The sequence below is a fragment of the Gopherus evgoodei genome, chromosome 5 (genome assembly GCF_007399415.2).
Source record: "Gopherus evgoodei ecotype Sinaloan lineage chromosome 5, rGopEvg1_v1.p, whole genome shotgun sequence".
Classification (NCBI taxonomy): Eukaryota; Metazoa; Chordata; order Testudines; family Testudinidae; genus Gopherus; species Gopherus evgoodei.
In genome coordinates, this window is record NC_044326.1 from 90,891,339 (window position 1) to 90,912,595 (window position 21,257).

Below are 21,257 nucleotides of genomic sequence, written 5' to 3' on the forward strand. Positions count from 1 at the left end.
GGATTAGCAAAAGAAGCCTGGGGAGTGGAGACTGGGATTGGTTAGGAGAATGAGGCTGGAACAAGGAGCTGGGGTAGGGAAGAGACAGGACTGGGACAAGGACAGTTTGGAGGTGATGAGGCAAAAGGGATCCAGCATGGGGAAAAAGGGCAGAAGAGTGTGTGCCCAGTAGGTCTCGCCATTCCTCTGCTGTTAGCAAGTATCTTTGAAACCTACTGCCAAAGTGTCCCATCCCCTTCTAGTGCTGGTCCACATAGAAGATGCCATACTATTGGTATCAGTTACTCCATTAGCTCAAGTGGCAGGGGGTGTATGTGGTGGGTCTCAAGTTTCCAACCTTGCTAACAACCCATGTGGGTGTTAATATGATGCCATGGGATGGAATTTCTGGTTTTTAAGATTTTTTTTAAAACTTAGGATATTGCATGCGTGCGCACGCACACACACACGAGAAAGGGGAATGTCTTGGGAAGGTGGGAAAGTGACTAATTTTTGGAAAGAAGTGAGTTTGAAGCACAACTTGAACAAGAAAAGAGGGAAGAGAATAGTATGGCATAAATGATCAGAGAAGACATTGCAGGCATAGGACACAGCATGGGAAAAGGCATTGAGATGGCTGAAGGAGAAGAAAGCATACATGAAAGAGATCTGTACAATACCCTTTAGCAGCTAGTAGGTGATAGTCAATGCCAAATATATTCCATAATTCAGTATGCTCAGGAAGGGCCGGACTGAGGTAGTATAAAAACTGATCCTCTATTCACAATAGAATGCATTCCTGTGCAATTATTCTTGAAGTCTTTTGTGAACAATGTGGGGAACAAATGTATGTAACTTTTCCCGGTGTTGCACCTGACTTCTATCTCAGTAGGCCTTTTGCAGAACTTCTTTTTCCTGAGAACGGGATGGATTTTAAACTAAAGCCTGCTTCCTTTACACACTTGAGAGGTCCCATGGTTATCAGATGCGACTGTTTCCATGAATAAGGGATCCAGTTTTGATACTGTTTTTCAACCATAGCTGAAAATAATAACAAAAAGTATTTCATTGTTGAGAGACTGTCTTAAAATAGGACCAGTAATGCTGATGTTTATTGTTTGAGATGGCAGCACATAGTAGTACATCAGGACTGTTCTGGCAATTGACCTAGAAACATGCTTGCCTGAGTTATTAAGCACCTGTGTAAAAGATTATCCTTTTGTATTCTTAAACATTTCTTATCATGGAAAATACATTCACTTATTTAAATATTCATGGTAGGTCAGTGAATTTGTGTGCAATATATCAATCTGGGTGGGCAATGGGATAAAGTCAATGTAACACATGGCCTAATAGTTTAAAGTCTAAAGTTAGGGTCCTAAATATAAGTAGCCTTAGTTTCAGGAATGCTAAGCACCCACGAATCCCTTTGGGAGCTGCAGATAAAAAACAGGCTATTGTTGTTTAGAAGCCTAAATATGGATTTAAGAACCTAACATTAGTTTTGAAAATTTTGGCCACAGTGTGCAGGATTTAATGGATCCTAGAAGAATGGTGTTGAGAAAGGGTAGGTGGAATAGAGGGAAGATGGGTTGGGAGACAGTGCTGGCTTCTCCCTATTCCACCTACCCTTCCTCAACACCATTCTTCTAGATGTAGCACCATCATTTGATACAAATATCCCATAGTTTTACCAGACTGGGTGAACGATTAGGGCGTAAACGTGAATCTGTCCAAATCATCTGTATTTACATCCCTCAGAATGAACCCAACATTGAATTTGAGATAGACACTTTTGTCACAGCACAGGCATCATCGTCTCCACATCACAGTACCCCGCATTCTGGGAGCCCATTGCTGGAGTGTGGACAGTGGGAAGAAGACAGCCATCTCCCCTTGTGGCTGGCCAGAAGAAAATGTCCCTATGCTCCACTAGCCCTTTCAGATAAAATAGCTGCAATATGAATTCCTGGTCAGGATTATGGATCTTTGTGGAGAACAGCAGAACTGAAGTTCTTTGGGTTCACTCAGCTCCAATTCTGCAGGTTGAACATAGTTTACTGCAGGTGAAGGAGTGTTATTGCATCATCATCATGTTATTAGTAAATAAAGTCTAAGCGTGAAATCAGTAAGAGTTTGCCATTGGTTTCAGTAGGACCAGGATTTCGCCCTAGGAGTAAAACTGAACATAAAAAGACAATATGGGCACATTTTCAGTCACAAATTCTGGTGGGACAACAGGAAAGACATGATTGTATGGTGTCTGGCATCAATATATTGCTCTTTTGATAGCGTAAAATGTACTTTATGCGGGAATCATAGCTATAACCCATGGACATGATTCCTCTGAGGATTGCAGTATGTGGTAATCTAACCCTTGTAGAAGAAAATTGATTTATTTTCCTTTACGGATATTGGATTTGGAACTCAAAATGGAGGTAGCTGAAACTAAGTTAAGAACAGAGGGGGAAAAAATCAGGCCTTAATCCAGTATTAAAACAGTGAGAAATTGGTTCTGGGACCCTTAATCCAAATCCTTAGAATATTGCATGCACATAATTAGTTGCTGCACAGTAACATATTTTACAGCACTTCTGGAGCATTCTGAATCCCTAGAGCTTAATTTCTAATATAAATTAAATTCTGAGAGAACACTTACTAAACTTTTTTGCCTTTAGATATTTCTTCCAGGGATTCAACACATCTTTTTCAACTTAATCAAAAATTGTCAGAATGGTTCCATATATAGCATATTGATTTTACTAGGGAATTATTACTCCTATATTATGACTCCTTATCAAGTTTACATCAGACACACTGAAAGTGAAAGTGTCTTTCAGGCATCTACTACACTTAGAAGGAAGTATTTTAATTAACAGTCTGTGCCCATGACAGTGTTGACAACACTGATTTCAGTGGAATCATACTGGCATAAATCTGGTATATCAAAGTTGGGATCAGGCTCATATAGTCTCTTTGCAAGACATATAGTTAAGAGAGAGAAATTCCATCAAGGATTCATACATAGCAAGGATTCGTGGAAGAAACAATCTTGTGTCTTCTCATTCAGTATATCTTTTGCTCCCTGATTGTACTGAGAGCTCACTCCCATATTTGATCTCTTCATGGAAACTCACCAGGTCCATCTATGGACTCTCCCAATTTCCCAGAAATGTACACGAGTCAAACATAAAGAGTTGATGGTAGTGTGAGATTGTATCTAGTATGAATTGTTTCACGTCATTATGTTCCATTTTTTCAGGAATACCTACAATTTTATTTTTGCACCTTCTGTTTTCAGTCATCTATACAGGTCATTTTATCCTCCAGAATAGGGGTGGCCAACTTGAGCCTGAGAAGGAGCCAGAATTTACCAATGTACATTGCCAAAGAGCCACAGTAATACATCAGCAGCCCCCGTCCCCCATCAGCTCCCCCGTCCCACTCCCAGTGCCTCCCACTCACTGGCAGCCCTACCAATCAGCACCCCCCCCCCGTACCTTGTATAGGAGTCAGTGCCAATACAAAGAGCCACATATTAACTTTTGAAGAGCCGCATGTGGCTCCAGAGCCACAGATGGGCCATCTCTGCTCCAGAGCCTTGTTGTGAGTAGTTACATTCAATTAGGTCTCAGTCTGATTTTGTATGGAAAAGATTCTAGTCTCCACCTCCATAGCTCTTGCTAATTTTCCTGATATTTTCCCTACCATCGAAAAGATTTTGATATCCCCTATCTCAGAGGTTGTATAGCAGCTTCAGCATTTTCCTCAGTATCTTGGATTCTGAAGCATTTCCCCCATTCCTTTGCTCTCCTTTTATAGACATCTAAATGTCTCCATCAACATTGTTCGCTCCAGTGCACAGAAACATGTTGTTAGAAGTTTTATTATACTTCCCCCTCACACATACCCCAGGGCAAGTTTGTAACTGAGACCTCTACCAACAGCTCATTAGCATGCAGTTTTATTAAATTCATTATTGCTACTGTTGTGAAGGGAGTCACCAGATGGCACTGTTAAGCATACTCTTACAAAAAAAAAATTCTTAGCAGGTGGGCGGGGTACAATCTGGTATAGTTGTTAGTTTTGTGATGCAGTTGTATTGAGAGTGGTGAACAATAAACTCTCATTTTAATCTCACTAACAAAAATCAGTTCTTGAGTAATACGTTCTTCCTGGGAACTGGGCATTGCTGCCTTGGTTAAGATTTCTGAAAGATGGGGTTGCCTGTGTGCCATTTGTGACCACCTCTGCTGCAGGACTGGAGTATATAGTATAAGAGTATATAATGTATACTAAGAAAATACCTTAACTCCATAGGACTGACAGTCTTCTGCAACAGAAAACCAACATGCCAGGCCCCAATATCTGCACCTGCTCAGCAGAGGGGTGACAGTAATATACATAAAGGACTAGTTTGGTCCTGGCCCCTCTCTGGGTATGAAAAGGAGGGAGAGGGCTTGAGGAGTATTTTTTTCCTTTCTCAGTCCTACCTCTCTGCTTGGTGGCCAAACACAATAGATCAGATTTTCATCAAGATTATTCAGATTTTCCCCAGAATAATACCATTGAAATCAGCAGAGTTAATGTGGATTTATACTGAGCAGAATGTGGCTCAGTGAGTCCAATGAGACTGCAGAGTTAGCAATGCTGTTCGAGCTAACCTCTGGAAAGGAGGCAGATCAACGTCCACTCTTCTTTACGCCAGCCAGAAAAGCTGACCAGACACGGAGGACAGTGGACAAAGGTTGGTGTAGCAGCCATATTTTCTGGGCTCCAAGAGGCAATTCTGTCTTTAATTTCCCTTTGGGGTAGGTTGCTTCCATATGTCACCTAACCTGAGGTAATGCCTTAAAGCTAAATTTGAGCTGCAAATTAGAAATGGGCAGAAACTGCAAAGTTGGGATCTCTGTCTAGCTCTGGATCCAAACTTCCCCATAGATGGAGAGTGTATGGGGGGGGTGGGGCAGAGCAGGTTTAATTCCACCCCTACATAAAATAAACAGTTTTGAATCTGGATGAGTTTCATGAGATGGCAGTATGAGATCCTGTCAGATACAGTGTATGTTTAGATTTTTAGATGAAGGGCTCCATTGGCTTCAGTGATCGATGTATACCAGCTGAAGACCTGGCCTAAGTAATGTAATAAACTCTGTAGTTGTAAACTGTCTGACTGGATGATGAATCAATGCCTTTGAAGACATATATGTATATATAATATTCCTTCAAAGTCAAACATTTATTATCTTCTGTCAGGAATTGCAGCAATAATTAAAACATCAGAGGGCAACCCAAGAAAAGCGTATTTAGCACAAATAGAAGCCTACATTATATGGTAGGCAGCATTGTCTGCACATAATTTTAGAAGTAAGTTGCCCCCTACAAGTTTTTTCTTACTTCCTAATTCATGTGACTGTCATACGATAAAAAAAACATTCTCCCCCAGTAGGTTTTGTGCCATCAGTTTAATTGTGTGCATGAAAGACTGGACTCCTTAGTAAGCTGAATTAGTTCATGAGCCATTACTAAAATATAAGGGAATGGAGATCAGCTTCCTACTGAATAGTTTACTGCTGTGGCCCAAGTTTTTAATCCACAAGAAAAAAAGCTGTTTGGCTTTAGTTACTCTTTTGACAGCTGAATTATACCCTTGGTGACAACTTTCATTTAAAGTGTAATAAACAATACTTCCCCTGCATCTTCAAGAGAGGGTCTAACAACAGAGTGCTTGCCACCTGAAGGCCTGGAGAAGGGAAAATGGCAAAAATCTCAAGATTTCTCTGTCTACCCTTTAGCATAGAGAACAATCTATAGTAGTTAAGTTCTTAAGTTTTCTATATGGTATTTGGGGCCATTTTTCCAGTGTGTGGACTCACTGGTCATAGTGGCAAAAATGTGCATGCTCCCACTGAGTCCAGCACTCAGGTTCTGCTACCTTTCCACCCCACCGAAGTTAGGGGCAGCTGTGGATGGCTTAGCTGCTGGTATAGGTAGAAGCAGCCTATGGGCTGCCCTAACTTGCACTGGTTAGAAGGCTCCACAAGGCCTATTTCAGAGATCCAGGACTGCCTGATGGAATGCTCCAGCCATACTCTACAAATAGCTACTATGCGAGGGGGTTGGGAATGGGTGGTGTAGAGTTAGCTACAACAGCTTTAAACCAGTCAGGGGTTCCCAGCTACCTTATTAGGGTTGTTCTCTGTCCCCTTCATATCAGCCGCAGCTACCAAAGGGGACCGATCTACCTTTGGGTGTGCAAAAACTACCACGTCTGCATGACTAAAACATTCGGGTTTGATCATGGATTGGATAATTACAAAAGTCCCAGATCTGTGACTATGAATGTCTGTTTGCAAACACGTGAGATTCTTCCTTGGCAGTGGACATGTGGTCTTTTTTGTAAAGGCACCCTTTTTCCCACAATAGACTGTTTGTCCTGTTCCATCCCAGAATGTTACGAGCTAGGACAGATCCTTAAAAACCCATATTTCTAACTTTCTTTTTACTAAGAATTTTTCCTGAAAAAATTTATACAAATATTGAAAGTATTGGGCAAATCTTTAACAATGGATAAGCATTGTTAATCATAGGGTTAGAATAGACTGCAAAATTGGCAATCTTCCTGTTTTTAAACCACCACGGTAAATATTATCTGTCCATAGTTTGCTTGCAATTAGTGGTTACATTTGTTAGTACTATTTTTATTAATAATTCTGCAAATAGATGAAGGCTGTCTGTATCACTATTATATTAACTAAGCCATATGCCAGGGTGGCCAAACCATGGCTCCCAGAGCCCCCCACACCTCATCATTCCCAGCTAACAGATTGGGGAAGGGGGTGGGAGCTCAAGGCTTCTGCCCTGCAGTGGAGTCATGGGGCTAGGGACTTACGCCAGAAACGACTCCTGCCTTCTAAGGCAGGGGCACAATTTAAAAGTTCAACCCTCCCAACAGCTTGAGTCACATGTCCCCAGGCACCCTCCCCTCTTTCCTTCAGAGGCTTCTCCCTTCAGCTCCCTGGTGTAAGCTCCATGTGGAGAGGCAGTGACCAACAGCTGGGTGCTGCAGGGAGGGGGCTCTGCTTTAGCTCATTGGGGAGAAGCAGTAACAAAAGCAGCTGAAGTCCTGAGCCTCGGCAGGCACTTCTCACAGGGCTGAAGCTCCAAGACTTCCTCTTCCCCCCAGGGCTGAAGCCTCAAGCCCCAGCAGGAGCACCCCAGCTCTCAAACTTCTGAAGATTGTCATATGCGGCTCGGTGGGTCAGGTAGTTTGGGCAGCCAGGCCACATGCAATCATACACAGCAGTATCATTAGGGTAACAGCAAAGTGAAGTCAGGTGCAGTATAAGTTAGAAACATTCTTTCCTCTTTTTCATACCATCATGTGTCAGAGAACACAACTGAATAGAAATGGCCTATACAGAATTAGGCAGGGAAAGGCAGCATGCTGTGACATGTAGCATTTCTTCTCTTGGAAGTGAAAGGAAAGTGACACTGGTGTTCTGAATGAGGTCTACCATTACCCACTGTAGGTGGTAAAATCAGCTTGTGAGATGCCTTTTGCTTCACTCAGCAGCATGCCTCAGTCACAAAAGGCTGCAATTTAAAGTGTAAAATGTTACAGTGCACATTGGCAAGCAAAATTGTCAACCCTAAGCAGGCAAAAATCGTGAGTCAAGCCTCCCAAATATGAGATTGCCTACAAATAATAAATTGGGGTTCTTTTTATTTGCCTTCTGGTTTTGAGCCTTTAGCATGCACATTTTCAAGTTTTCTCTGCTGCCATAAGGGCTAGAAACTTACTTGTTTTTTCTTTTTAAATGAAAGTTAAGATTCTCACCTGACTCTAGGAGCTGGGGCTTTAAGAAAATGTATTAAATATGACAAACTTGCAGTAAAATCATGAAAGTTGGCAACACTGCGTCAGGCACATAAAGCTGTGCTAATAATGTTGTGTTAATGCACAAATACTCTTAGTAAATTGGGCTATGTGTGACTTCTGATCACTGTAGTCACAAACAGGACCTGAGAAATGGGGACACACAAATACTACTAAGGTGTTTGGAGCATGCAGTTAAGGCAAAAGTTGTTTACTCCATTCTGCAAAACTCACTGTCAGTGCTATTGCACGTCTGGTAAAGAAATGGCTAGGAAGTCCATGCTTCATTGGGGAGCCCAAATGATGCAACTGGTAAACAATTAATATTTCCGGAGAGACTTATATATGGGCACAGGTCTGAGTGGAACACTGACCATATTGGCATAGAAAGCATCAATGCAGGAACCTGGTCACAGCCAGATCTGTACATGGAGAGCTGACAAAACTAAGCAGTGTCTGGTGTATCTTATGCTGACTTTATAGGGTTTGAGCCAATGCCTATTGCAGTCAGTGGTTGCAACCCTCTTTGCTTTAGCAGGGCAGGAGCAGGCACTAAATGCACAGAGATCCATCTGCTCTTTTGCATTGTTCTCACCTGTCAAAGGAAGTTCAGCACTGAGCCCATTAAGTGGAATCCAGTGTCACTGTGAAGAAACTAGACAAAACTCCGGGCTGTCCACAACCTTAATTTCTTCCTTGCCACCTTCTTCTCACTGTATTGAAATGGGCGGCTACAGCTTTAGGGTTTTTTAACTTCTGCTTTGATCGCAGATGAGCTAATCCCCTGAAAGAATGAAAAAGGAAATATTAATGCTACTCAGCACCAGGGCCGGCTTTAGGAAGTGTGGGGCCCAATTCAAACAGTTTTGACAGGGTCCCAGCAGGAATGACTTAAAAAAAAAACGTAAAAAAACACGTGGGGCTTGTACTCACCAGGCGGTGCTCCGAGTCTTCTGCGGCACTTCGGCGGTGGGTACTTCATTCACTCCAGGTCTTCGGTGGCACTGAAGGACCCACCACCGAAGTGCCACCAAAGACCCGGGGTGAGTGAAGGACATGCCGCTGAAGACCCAAAGTGCCGCCAGGTAGGTAAAAATTAGAAAGGCGCCTCTAGCCAGGGAAGGGATTCTCACTGGGCACGCAGCCCTCTTAGGCACGGGGCCCGATTTGGGGGAATTGGTGGAATAGGCCTAAAGCTGGCCCTGCTCAGCACTTATGTAGCACTTTACATCTTTGAAGCATTGTCCGTGTTACTTATTATGACCCCTTGCGTCATTAATCTGATTGGATTCTATTTCCGTAACAAGGAAGGTCATTGTAAAATGACCGTACTTAGGCAGCAGCTTATTGTTTTTTAAACGATGATTAATTTTACCTGGTGTATTTCAATTCCTACTGTGATTTTTTTTTTTTTTTGCCAATGGAAAATAAGCCTTTTATTACAGAACAGAAGTGAATGGGTTTGAAAAGATTTCTCGCACCTCTGAACATGGGGATGTTAGGAAGTCTGTAGGTGAGTCATAGCGCTACCATCATCACTGCTCTGTCTTCCTGCTCTGGAGACTGCCAAGGTCCTGCCATCTCTCCCTGGAAAAAACAGCACCAGAAAAACATATTAGATGATGATGTGACATCTGTATGGAAGGGTCAGCATGGTTTGTTCAGAATACCTGTGTATAAGTGGTATAAATCAGCTAGTTCATCTTTACCTCACATCTAGTTCAGGTTAAAATTACTTTTGTCTTGAGAATCCTCCAGCTGACTTTTAATGTGGTTAAACCATATAAACAATGGAATTAAATGTAAAATGTAATATATTATGTCAGTTTGTTTTGATTATCATTTTATTATTAAAAAATTCTAAACTATGAAAAATACATTAATATACCAGTAATCTGGAAAGTTTCTTTCAGGCTTAGGCAGTTTTTATTAATAAAGATGATGTTTGCGTTCTCAGTGAAATATACCTTTCTACTTTTTCACTGTTTGATCTAACAAATAATCCAACAATCTAATGTAATTAAAATCCATTAATGTTTGCACTCTAGATTATTCATTCAGTAAGTACTCCTTTTCCCTCCAGTAGTAATATTTAAGCTTTTGGCTACCGTGATATTGATAGAGATGAGTTTATACAGATAGATAAACTTGTGTGTCAGAGTACTTGTCTTACAATTACAACATGTATACAAATCGAAGGTGAAAAGTTGCAGGCAGGAAATAGCATGCAGTAACTGTTTGAGTATGCACTAACTCAGCTGTTCTTAATTTTTCTTGCCAAAATATCAAGTCTGATGGTAGTACAAGCAACAATAGACACACCTTTTCTTTAATAATCACAGTTAGAATCTCGCAGTTGTTGAGAACAGGATGAAAAGGGATTGTACTTATTTACTTGAGGGTAAATGATACTGTATTTTTTATTTTGTGGTTTGATTGAGGTACCATTTCATGACCTCATGACAATCTCACATCCACCTTTTTGTTTTAAACTTCAGTCTAGGTCAGATTCTGTGGTTCAGTCATCAGCTCTAGAAATGAAGTTTAGAAAGGAAGAACTACCACAACTTTACCTACACTGTTTCATAACAGTGAAACACTGTCAAATCTGTTTAATTATAATGGCAATTATGAAACAGCAACCTTCTTGCAAAAGATCCACACTGTTGATTGGAGTTGGCCACCCAAGTGACCTTTCGCTTCTGGAAGTCTCCCTTCCCTTGTCACCTCCATCCCCTCCCAAAGACCAGGACATCATGGTTTTCTTATTTGTCCTCAAAAATATTAGCTTGATCCTGCAGTCTTTTGGTGTGCAGATCTCCCACTGGCTTTATGAGTGTTGAAATGCATGTCCAATATGGGCTGCAGGATCATACCAAAAAGATGGGGTCTTCCTAAACATAAAGCATAAGGTGACTTGCAGTCAGGTGAAGGTTAATTGATCTGTTTCTAAATTTAGTTGAGATCAAGGTGAATTAAGGTAGAAACCCTGGGACCAATGGGTCTGGAGCTGCCAGAGTACACCTGAAAGACTGTGCAGGAGAGAGATGTGGGGTAGGTGATGTGTATTGGGAGGAAGTTTCAGTAGAATAGCAGGAAGGTCGTGAAGACTAGCAGCTCTACGGGAACCTTTTCAGAAGTGGAAGAGTCTGTCAGAAGTTTTTGTTAGCCTTACTTCACTCTTGGGTATAGTTTGTTGATTTTTAAAACATCTTAGACAGAGATTGAGTAGAACGAGACTCTAGGATCCAAACACCGGGGAAGCTTGGATCTAGATTGTGGGCTTCTCTCTGGATTTAAATATCTGTGGTAAACTGACTGTGGTAAACTTCAAGACATAAAGACTTGAACATTAGTCCCTTTTCTTGTCTTCTTCCAGGTGAACAGGAGCCAGCAGTCAGCAGTGATTCTGATATATCATTGATTATGGCGATGGAGGTGGGACTGTCTGATGTGGAGCTTTCCACCGACCAAGACTGCGAAGAGGTGAAATCCTGAAAAACAAGCAGAAAACCCTACTAAACTAAAGGGTAGGCATGAGGGGCAGGGACAGAGTCAGCTTTCTAGAATTTGGACCAGTCACATACTCTCTCTCACGCTCACACGCATACACACACACTTATACACACATACACCCCTCTAGAACACTGTCAATCCAGTGCACTCCTTTCTGAGATGGTCATGAAAAAGCAATAGCAACAGTTGCGTCTACCTGGATGCAGTTTCATCATCTACATATGTCTGTTTTGTTCACGTGGAAGATGAAAGCTTATTGTTTTCCCACTCGCTTAAAAGCAATCCTGTACCTCTTCAGTGGCTCGTAAGTGTACAACTGAAATGACAGCTTGAGTGTTTTCTACTCTTGTTCATTGTTTTTTTAAAAGAAGATGTTTATTTATAGTTGATTATCGATGAACACTGGGTTTTTTTTCACTGACTGACCCCAGCTTTTCCAAGAGTTCAGTCTGGAAGTTTGAATTCCTCTTCTCTGATCATTTCATGATCTGTCTCCAGGATTTATTATTGCCTTGACATTTCTGCATGAAGTATGCATGGCTTTGAAAAGAAACAGTGCTTCAGCACTCTCTATTAATATGAAGCCTATTTTCTTTAAGATTTTAAAACCTTTGAAGTGGGTCTTGGAGATTATATCTTCAAGAGGCCTTTACTCATATGAGTTGAAGCCTCCAATTAATTGACATTGGTGTCTTGTTGTTTAAAACTGCATTATGTTGGCTTTGACTTACAGAGCTCAATTAAATGCACAGACAGTAACGTGTAAGAGAGAAAAATAATGGCACTAAACTTCATGCTGTACTTGCTATATTTTCTGCCATTGACAGCTCTGGTATTAATGGCCTTCCTCCTGACTTCCTTGTTTAGTAGCTGGAAAACAGGATCTAGTTTAAAATCAGGTACTTCCTTAAATTTAAAAACAAAAATCAGCAGATCAATGAGTGAGCAGTTTCAAGAGGGCACTTGGTAATCCTCATGTGGTATTTGTGGCTGATGGAAATACTTTTAGAAAAGGTCTGAACTGCAAAGACGATTACATTGTCAGTTTCCAGAATAAATAGTTAAACCAAGAGCAGCTGGACAAATTGTTTACCTTCATATTTTTAAGTGCAATTTTTGCACCAGAATTGTTAGCAAACACAAGGATTTAGGTGACTCTTCAGAGACCTTTCTAGAGACCTCTGAATGTGGCAATACGAGTCAGATGAGCTACTCGTGTATTTGAACCTGAAAAAAATTTCAGCAGAAGAATTCAGTTTTTTTCTGGCTGATAGATTAAATATTAAGGCATCGTATCAATGCCAAAACTGAAGTCTTTAACTGTTAGTAGCCTGTCTTTAACTATAACTTACAGAAATGCACCACTTATTCAGGGGGCAATTTTATGTTTCAGTCAAAATATTCAAGTGCAAAGGAGGACTGTCAGCTTGTTTATAAGAGAGTGAACATTTTCTTTTGACAGTCACATGATTTGTATCACATTACCCCCTCTTGAGCAGGTAAGTGGAATCAACAGCACACAGCTCATATACAAATTGCAAGGAAAGGAAAACTATTTTCACCTAACTGTATTATAGCAGAATCTCAAAATGCCACTGTGTTATTTCAGCATTGCCATTTTAATCTCCTCTTTTCAGACATTTATACTTTAACTATAAAAATTTACTCCCTGTTGAAACATGGGCACGTGAGGTCTTACAGTAGGAGGAGTTTAACAATATTTTTTTTGAAAAGCTAGTTGATTCTTTCTTAAATTACAGGATGGGTCGGGAAGAGGGAGAGAGAGGGTTTGCTGGACTCTTTTTGTCCAGTTATGACTCAATTCGTTTTGTAGATGAAATTTTGAGTATTCTTAGTCCACACAAGTGAACTAGGAGCTTTCAGCATAATAACCCAAGCTAATGACAATTCAAAACTGTGGCCGGTGCACACACCATTACCTTTTTATAAACAGTTTTTAAAATATATCTTTTTGTTGTATTAAAGGGACATAGTCAACTGGAAATCTAGTCAGTTTGAAAAGCAAGCTAAAGGTAGTGTCAGACTCTTCACTTGCTTCGTGTCAACCATTGCCAATATTTGTGGGTTCAAAAAAATCTTCTTATAAGCTTTTTCTGTTCACTCTTTCTCTGTGAAATGTTCACGCTAACCTCAGGGGAATGTGACTGACAGAGTGAAGTACATCTTTGGGCACAAGGCAACACATAAGCCCCAGAAATAATACTGAAATGGGATGTAAGTGATGCATAGGCCTTGTGCACAGGGATGAAATTCACCTAAATTGGCTATACAGGGGAAATAAGGAAACTGATTATACACAAAGAGCTCTCAATACACAAAGTAAACAAACTGATGAAGTAGAGAGAGAAAATTCACTAATCTCTCCCAGTGACAGTCATCTTAGGTGTTACTTGGATCAAGAGTAAGTTTAAAAAAAGGTTCTGACAGAAACATGATGTTTAAGTTGACTGTGACCCTTAACATCAAATATTTGCAGACCATGAATAGACAGAACAATTAGAATCATCCTTAATGCCGGAGCATGAATTGCAGTGTAGCTGACTCAAAGCATTTATTTTATTACAAAACTTTTGTTAAACTAATGTCAAGGGTGAGCGTTACCAGTTATCTCTAACCATCTCCATATTGAGATGATCCCAACATTAAGGCAGGCGAGGTCAGTACTTCCGTGAGGGATGAAAGAAAACCCTAACCCCTTGATTTGGTTGGGACTGAGGCACATGTTGTGAATGGGGATGCTTTCCTAAATCAGGACCTGATTGATAAAGTGTTCTTTGTATTTGAAATTTGTCAAGCACCTTGGGAATCTTTGGCTGAAAGATTATTACATTACGTTATTAAACCCACAAAATCAGGGAAGTTAGTGTTAAGACTAACTCCACATAACTCATCGTACTGTGCAACGGTATACTGTAATACATATAGGCCCCAATCCTACAAATATTTATAGAGATAATTAACTTTACTCATAGGAATAGCCCATTGATTTCAATGATGCTACTCACATGAGTAAAATTAAGCATGTACTTAAGAATTTGCAAGATTTGGGGAATATTATGCGAGATTACCCCCTGCATAGACCTCCCTGTAATTTCTGCTTACCATTATGTTTAATATTGGGGTTCAGTAGTAAAGGCTCAGTCCAGCACTGAATATCCATTGACTTCTGGGCCTCAGATGCTGGCTGTACAGGCAGCCTGTCTCCTGTCCAGAAAACAAGTCAGCCTGCCTTAGGGAAATGGCGAGTTCATGGAAATAGAGCGTTACAATCTGAGGGAGGAGAACTGTCTACTGTCTGTTTCTCTTCACCAACATCACCATACCTGCTGGTGCTGCAAAGCCCATTAGAGTTCCTAGCTACTACTAGAGCTAGAGTAACCTCCTGCACAGTGTCACTGGCTGGGGAGACAGATCAATGCTTTAAGGGTATGTCTACGATAGAAATGCTACAGGTGCAGAACTGCAGTTGTGCCACTGTTGAGCTGGAGTGTAGATAATCGGTACAGCAATGGAAGGGGTTCTTCCATCACTGTAGTTAATCCACCTCCCCGAGGGACAGTAGCGAGGTCGACGAAATAATTCTTCCACTGACCTAGTGCTGTATACACCGAGGCTTAGGTCGGCTTAACTACATTTCTCAGGAGCATGAACTGTTCACACTGCTGAGCAGCATATCTAGGTCAACCTAAATTTTAGGTGTGGACCAGGCCAAAGAAAAGAAAATTCTTATTGTGGGAAGAGAATCCTTTTGCTTCTACCCTCTTTTGCTGTTCTTTTCATCCACATGAGCGTTTCTCTGATTTCCCATTCACGATGTGGGTGAATGGTGAGAAATCTTTAGCTCCTCCCTGGATGAATTTCATACCGAATAATACCTTTAACACAACCCTTTAAAATATCTTCCAGTTGCTGACCTTGTTCAGTATTCTGCAGCACCATTCCCAGAAGCCATTGAGCTGATCAGAGACTGTGACTTCACCTCTGGGGAAGGCCCAGGCTTGGGCAGCCATGTAATGCAGAGATTGTTACTGAGGGGGTTGTTTCTCCTTTGGATAAGCAGTAACCTCTGCAGCTGTGTAACTTAGGAAGCCTGAAGACTCTTCAGGGATCAGCAGTTGAAGATGTGAATTTGGGCAGACAGAGCCCACACTGTGAATTTCTCATGGTTTCTGTGGGTTTAATTAAGCTACATTCCAAAAGACCAGCTGAGCGTGTGAACCATGTAAAATGTGCATGGACAAAACCCTGCACTTGGGGAAAAAAATGCACTCACAGGATACTAACGTTTGCATGTGTAAATTGGGTTTGTGAACACAAATATGGGTCTTGTGCCATCTGCCAGCTGTGCATCAATTCTCCCTGTTTCACCCATTCTGCAAGGGGCTGAAAAATTGACATGAAATGTTACTTTTTTTCTGATTTACAGTAGTTTTAGAACTTGGGGAAGCACTGGGACAATCATAGGTCAATAATTTGTAGACAGAATAAATTGATTTAATCTTCCTGGTCTCTACAGTATTGAATCCACATGTGTATGTGCACAGACAGAATGATATGATTTTTAAGAATGAATTGTAATGAAAACAGCAGGAGATAGAAATTTAGTCAGTTTTTGATTTAGAGACAGTGACACAAAAAAGCTAGTTTAATAGCTTTTAAATTATTTAATAATTTAATTGAAAACTATTGAATTCATACATGGGGAAAGCAAGGAGGACAGCTTGGTTCCTATCATCAAGGTGATAGCTTTGTTAGGAAGTGGACCTAGGACCTTTATAGGAGGTTTTCCATGGACTTCAGTGAGATGTGGATCTGGCCCATGGGAAGCAATTGTAAGAGGTTAGTATTTTAATAGGAATTTGTCACTTGTTACATGAATAGTTAGTGATATAATCTCATTTCTGATAGAGGTGGGCCCAAGTAACAGACTTCAGATCCAGATCGAAATTTGAACTATCCCAAAGTTTGAAGGTGTCAGGAACCAAGATTTGGTTTAGGGCCATCTCAGGTTTCTGTTGGTTTTTTTTTCACCCTCCTCCTCTTCTGAATCAAAACCATCTTGTCTAATTATGAATTCTTCCATTATTCAAACAGAGCTGAATTTCCCTGACAGGCATTTGCAGACTGCTTTGCACATGTGTGTGCCTTTAATTGGCAAACGTCAGCTACTGATTTTCCAGAATATGGATTTTATTTGCAATTTCTATTCAATGTAGAAACCTTAGAGTGCAGTAATTTTTTTGTATAGATTTTCAGACTTACATCCCTATGAATTTTCTCTGTTTAATATACATTGCATTACTTCCACCAGGAAAATTTATGATTAAAAGGCAGTGATCAGGGCACAGGCTTTTATATAACACAGGATGCAAATCCTGGTCTTGACAAGTGGTCAGAGTTGCAATGACAATGCATGTTATGTACAGCGAAGGCAAATGCATTTCAGCTGAGCAGCTGTGAATTGCCCAGATTTTATTTATAGGTGGCTTGTTCCTAACCAGTAACTATCCCTAGGAAAGCTTAGGGCTAAGCAAATAGGCCAGAATGAGCTACAGGGATATGGCCATGTGGTCTGGGCATATAAAGGTCAGCACTGGCAAATGATCACTTACTGATTTTTATTTCTCTTTAATTAGTAATGTTTTTTTCCCCCCGATAGGGATGTTTCTGTAGATATCTATAAAAGAGAAGGATGCAAATCCAAGCCATAGCATCATGAATATATGCTGTATCCAAGTTGATCTGACTTTACAAACTGAAATTGTAGCACCAGATTTTCTGGTGTGATGCATCCACTTTGCACCATACCCCGAGTGTATTTTGGCCCTACAGCATCTTAACCAACCCACAGGGAATCACTCTAGTGTAAGACTGATCTTGCAGAGTCACACAGATGATATAGGGGCTCTTAGCCCATCCCACTCTCTGCTTTCTGTGTTGCAGAGGGAAGAGGGCAAGGTCAGAATAACACCAATCCTCAGCAACATTTTTTGCCCTGGCGGATTTGGCAGCATAATTTAGAGCAGCCATTAGGTTACTCTAACTCATTACAAGAGCCGTAATCTTCCCAGAAGAGCAACAAGATTATGAGAGTGGAAATGTGAGCTTTATGCCAACTTTGTATAGCACCCCTGATATGTGCTATATGAAGCTTACCCACACCCCTGGATCTGGCCTGTACTGCATATTGGCCCTGATTTTTATTTACACTAAAACTCTTTACACCACTCTGGCAGTGCAAAGAGGCCTCATTGTAAGCAAGAATGAGGGAGTCTTCTTTGGTTACAACATAATGAAGTTTAAATACTTAGTAAAAGTAAAAGTACTTGTTGTTTGAGGATTTTAGGGTAACCTAAGCACTCATATCAACACTAATGAGGCCAACAGTCTAACAGCTGGATTGTTCAGGAAAACTGAGCATTGACTAATTTATTTTAGAGAGCCAAAGAAGTTAACCATATATTGGTCAATTAGTGTCAAAGAATTTAATTGGTTTGCTTAGAGTAATAATTTAAATAATGAAATATTTTATAAGCGATAGGAAGAACAGGGTGACACTGTTACTTTAGTGGACATTTTTCTAATAGCAGCAGTTGATCCAACACAACTAGTTCTTTTAGTTTAGCACATTGTTGCCTGAACTAATTGATACTTTTGCTGCTGAAAAAAGAACACCAGACGGACTTTTTAGTCTGGAATTTGTTCATGTACCATATGGTACTTATTGATTGATGAAGTGAATAGTTAAGGAGAAGAGCGCCCTCTGCAGCACAGTTTCTAATCTGCCGGCTAGCGTTTTCAAAGGACTTACTCATTACAACCAATACTAGCTCTTCAGCAATTGGGAATTTTTGTCACCAATAAAAATACTAGTTCTTCAGCAACTGAAAATGTGGTCCATATTTTACAAAACAATGCAAAAGGGGAAGGTGCATTAAGGATGCCGTGAAGTTTCATTGAAAAGCCAATGAAAGAACTTTTCACCTGAAAAAGTCAGTGTTTCTCAAATTATGTTCTTTGTGATTCGGTGGAGTGAATGCAAAAAAAAAAAAAGAAGAGAACATTTTTTCCTTACAATTTTTAAAAAGGCATCAGAATCAACATACTTCTTTGCTATGAATGTAAAAGGTTATTGCAGTTGTGAAATATCCAAGTGTTTTGTATGTGTACATAGTCTCATCCTTACTTCCTGTTTTATGTTATTTACCTGAAATGGCTGTACCATTTTATAATTAGAAATATAAAAAGGGGATGGGGTTGGGAGGGGTTATTTTTTAGCAAGATGTTCCTTGTATTTAGTGAACATTGAAAATGATTTTGTACTTGTCAAAATATACATTCCATCCATTTCCAGAAAATAATTATTTTTATTTAAAATAGTTTTTAAACAAAAACAAAAAAATGTGGCATCCACTTAGCATGCAGTTCATGAACAGAGCAAAAATATTCCGGTCTCTGGCAATGGCTCCACAGTTTTCTCTAGTGATGTATGTTCCAGCAGACCAGTACCAGCAAATGCCAGTAAAAAAAATAAAAATAAAAGGAAAAAATAAAATATTTAATTCCTTGGTGTATTTTATTTTGTGTTTCAGAGAAAGACCTGCGTATCTTACTGAAATTATGTCCAGTTAGAAAACTGTATTATAATAGTGAAATATTAAAAATTAGAGCATAATCCTGCTTCTCATACCTTCCTAAAAGCTGATGCAGGGGCTGTTGTTCCTATACACAAAATGTATGTTTTGTTTTGCTGAAGACCTGCTATGATGAAGGTGTATTTTGCAGTGAGCCTCCTTAGCTGGCTTTACAATCCATTTCTGCAGAGCCTTTGATGTTTGCTGTAATAGAGGTTACCCCTTCACCTCTGCATTAAGAAATTTTTCTATCATCCAAACAACCTCACTTTGATATGTGAAACATCTAACGAAAAACCATGAAGGAATTACATGGTGGTATTTGCATAGACAATTTTTAATTAAGCATTCTTTGCTAGCTGTGAATTGTCTGCCTAAGCAATGCAGTAGTGGTTTGTGAAGCAAGACATTTTTCTAAGCTTTATTTTCTATACAGTATTGCAAATGTATTTCAATTTTTAGTTAAGTCTTCGCCGTTATTTTATTATGCATACATCTCCCCCTTCAATGCACTTTATATCTCTTGAAAAATATGGGAGTCAGCGAACTATCATCTTTAAAGGGATTTGCCTGAAATCAAGAGGCACAAACTTTTATTTTGCTTTAGTATATACTGTAAATGCTTAAGAGCATAGACAGTTGGGGGAAATGCTGAAGTGTTAAGGCTGATATTTGGAAACATTATTCAGTAGTACCACCTGGCTATTTTTGTGAGAGGGTTATAATGTAAATATGTGAGACTCTGTTATGTACTAGTTAAATATTGCAGCTATAAAAGTTAAGATTGTGAATACTAAGAAATTTTAATGCAACTTTTTTAATAAAAGTGGATCTGATTACTGTGTCATTCATATTTTCAAACAGAACTGTAAAACCAGCTTTTGTTGATACATGAAAATTTCTAATGCTTTCTTGTTGAGTTTTTCTCCAACTGAGTTTGGAGTTCAGAGAAATCAGTAGCACAGCCCACAGCAAGGCAAAAGTAAATAAACAGTTCTGCTGATGAAACTCGACTGCTGCTATTGCAGTCCTTTGGATTTTTCTGATGATAAGACTACAGATTGTGCACCAGATAAATACATCCACTAGGGAGAAGTTTGAATTCACGTTACTTGTGACAGGTAAGATTTGAACTCAGGTTTTCCAGAGTGAAAAGCTTATTCAGCAATCTACTGCACTAATTAGCCCCTGCTTTTATTTTTAAAATAATCAAAGCATGTTTATGCTCAGCAGACAGGCTCGATTCTGCTAATGCATAGATGGAGAAGATGTTAAACTGAGGAACTTTCTCCTCCCCAGATGCTTTCCGTCTGGAAGTAAAAGATGTGATGTCTCTGTTCAAAGTGAAGAATTGGCTTGATGCCCTGGCTATCATTTTCCTCTCTCGCACAGCCATGGACATGAAGCCTTGATCAGTGCCCCCATGATTCAAGTGTGCCAAGCTGTGGGAGAGCTTAGCAAGGGTTATGTTGGCTACATACCGAATCATGGCATGAGCAGAAACTACTTCTCTTTAAGAAAATTAAAAGTATATTTTAGCACATATGAAAAGAGCTAGATTGAAATCTCTGGAGAGGAAGCACTGCTTAGCCAGCAAAAAGATACTGCCCAATCAATGGTAGTCCAAGCTTCATCTTGCCTAACCAAACCTATCCGGGACTGTTCATCTGCAGTAATTTAGAAGCTGCTCGTTTTCTATGCTCTCTCCTGAGATTGCCAATAAAGATGCCAGTTACTTCCAGTTGTGGTGAGTTAGAGATATGAACACATGTAAATTGGATGGAGGTCATTTCGCACAGACCTTCAGAACACCATCAGGTGAAGAATTTCCCTGGACCAGTACCCTAAACATGAACACCTTCATTTCTTATTACTGGCCTTGAGTCACCCAGTCCCTCAGTCTATAAGAATCAAAATGCAGCACAAAGCAGGCTGCTTAAATTTCTTCCTAGGGGCTCCGTTGTGAAGCAGCCTATTTGGGCAGGGAAGTCAGCGGCACAAGGTGTCCCTTTACTTCCCTGTAAGGGCTACCCATGTCACAGGCTGCAACCTCGATGGCAGAGCAGCCTCCCTAGGTGAGCTGCTCCGCCTCCTGCACAAAAGCCAAAGAACTGACAGGCTGGAGGGGAAGGGGTGCACCCGGTGCTCTGCTTCCTTAACACACCAGCCGGCACAGCTGAGTTGCGCCAGGGAGCTGGGAGAAGTGGAAACTAAAGTGTGACTTCTAG

The 21,257-nt window shown here is 40.3% G+C and overlaps 1 protein-coding gene across 1 annotated transcript in view; it reads left to right on the forward strand.

Annotated features, from left to right (window-relative positions):
- RNF150 (ring finger protein 150) overlaps positions 1 to 19,865 on the forward strand; it is a 211,921-nt gene extending 192,056 nt beyond the window's left edge. Inside the window, exon 7 of the mRNA XM_030564284.1 lies at positions 11,238 to 19,865. Coding sequence (XP_030420144.1) covers positions 11,238 to 11,356 — 119 coding nt within the window. The 3' untranslated portion in view covers positions 11,357 to 19,865. The remainder of the gene's footprint in view (positions 1 to 11,237) is intronic.
- The last annotated feature ends 1,392 nt before the right edge of the window (positions 19,866 to 21,257 follow it).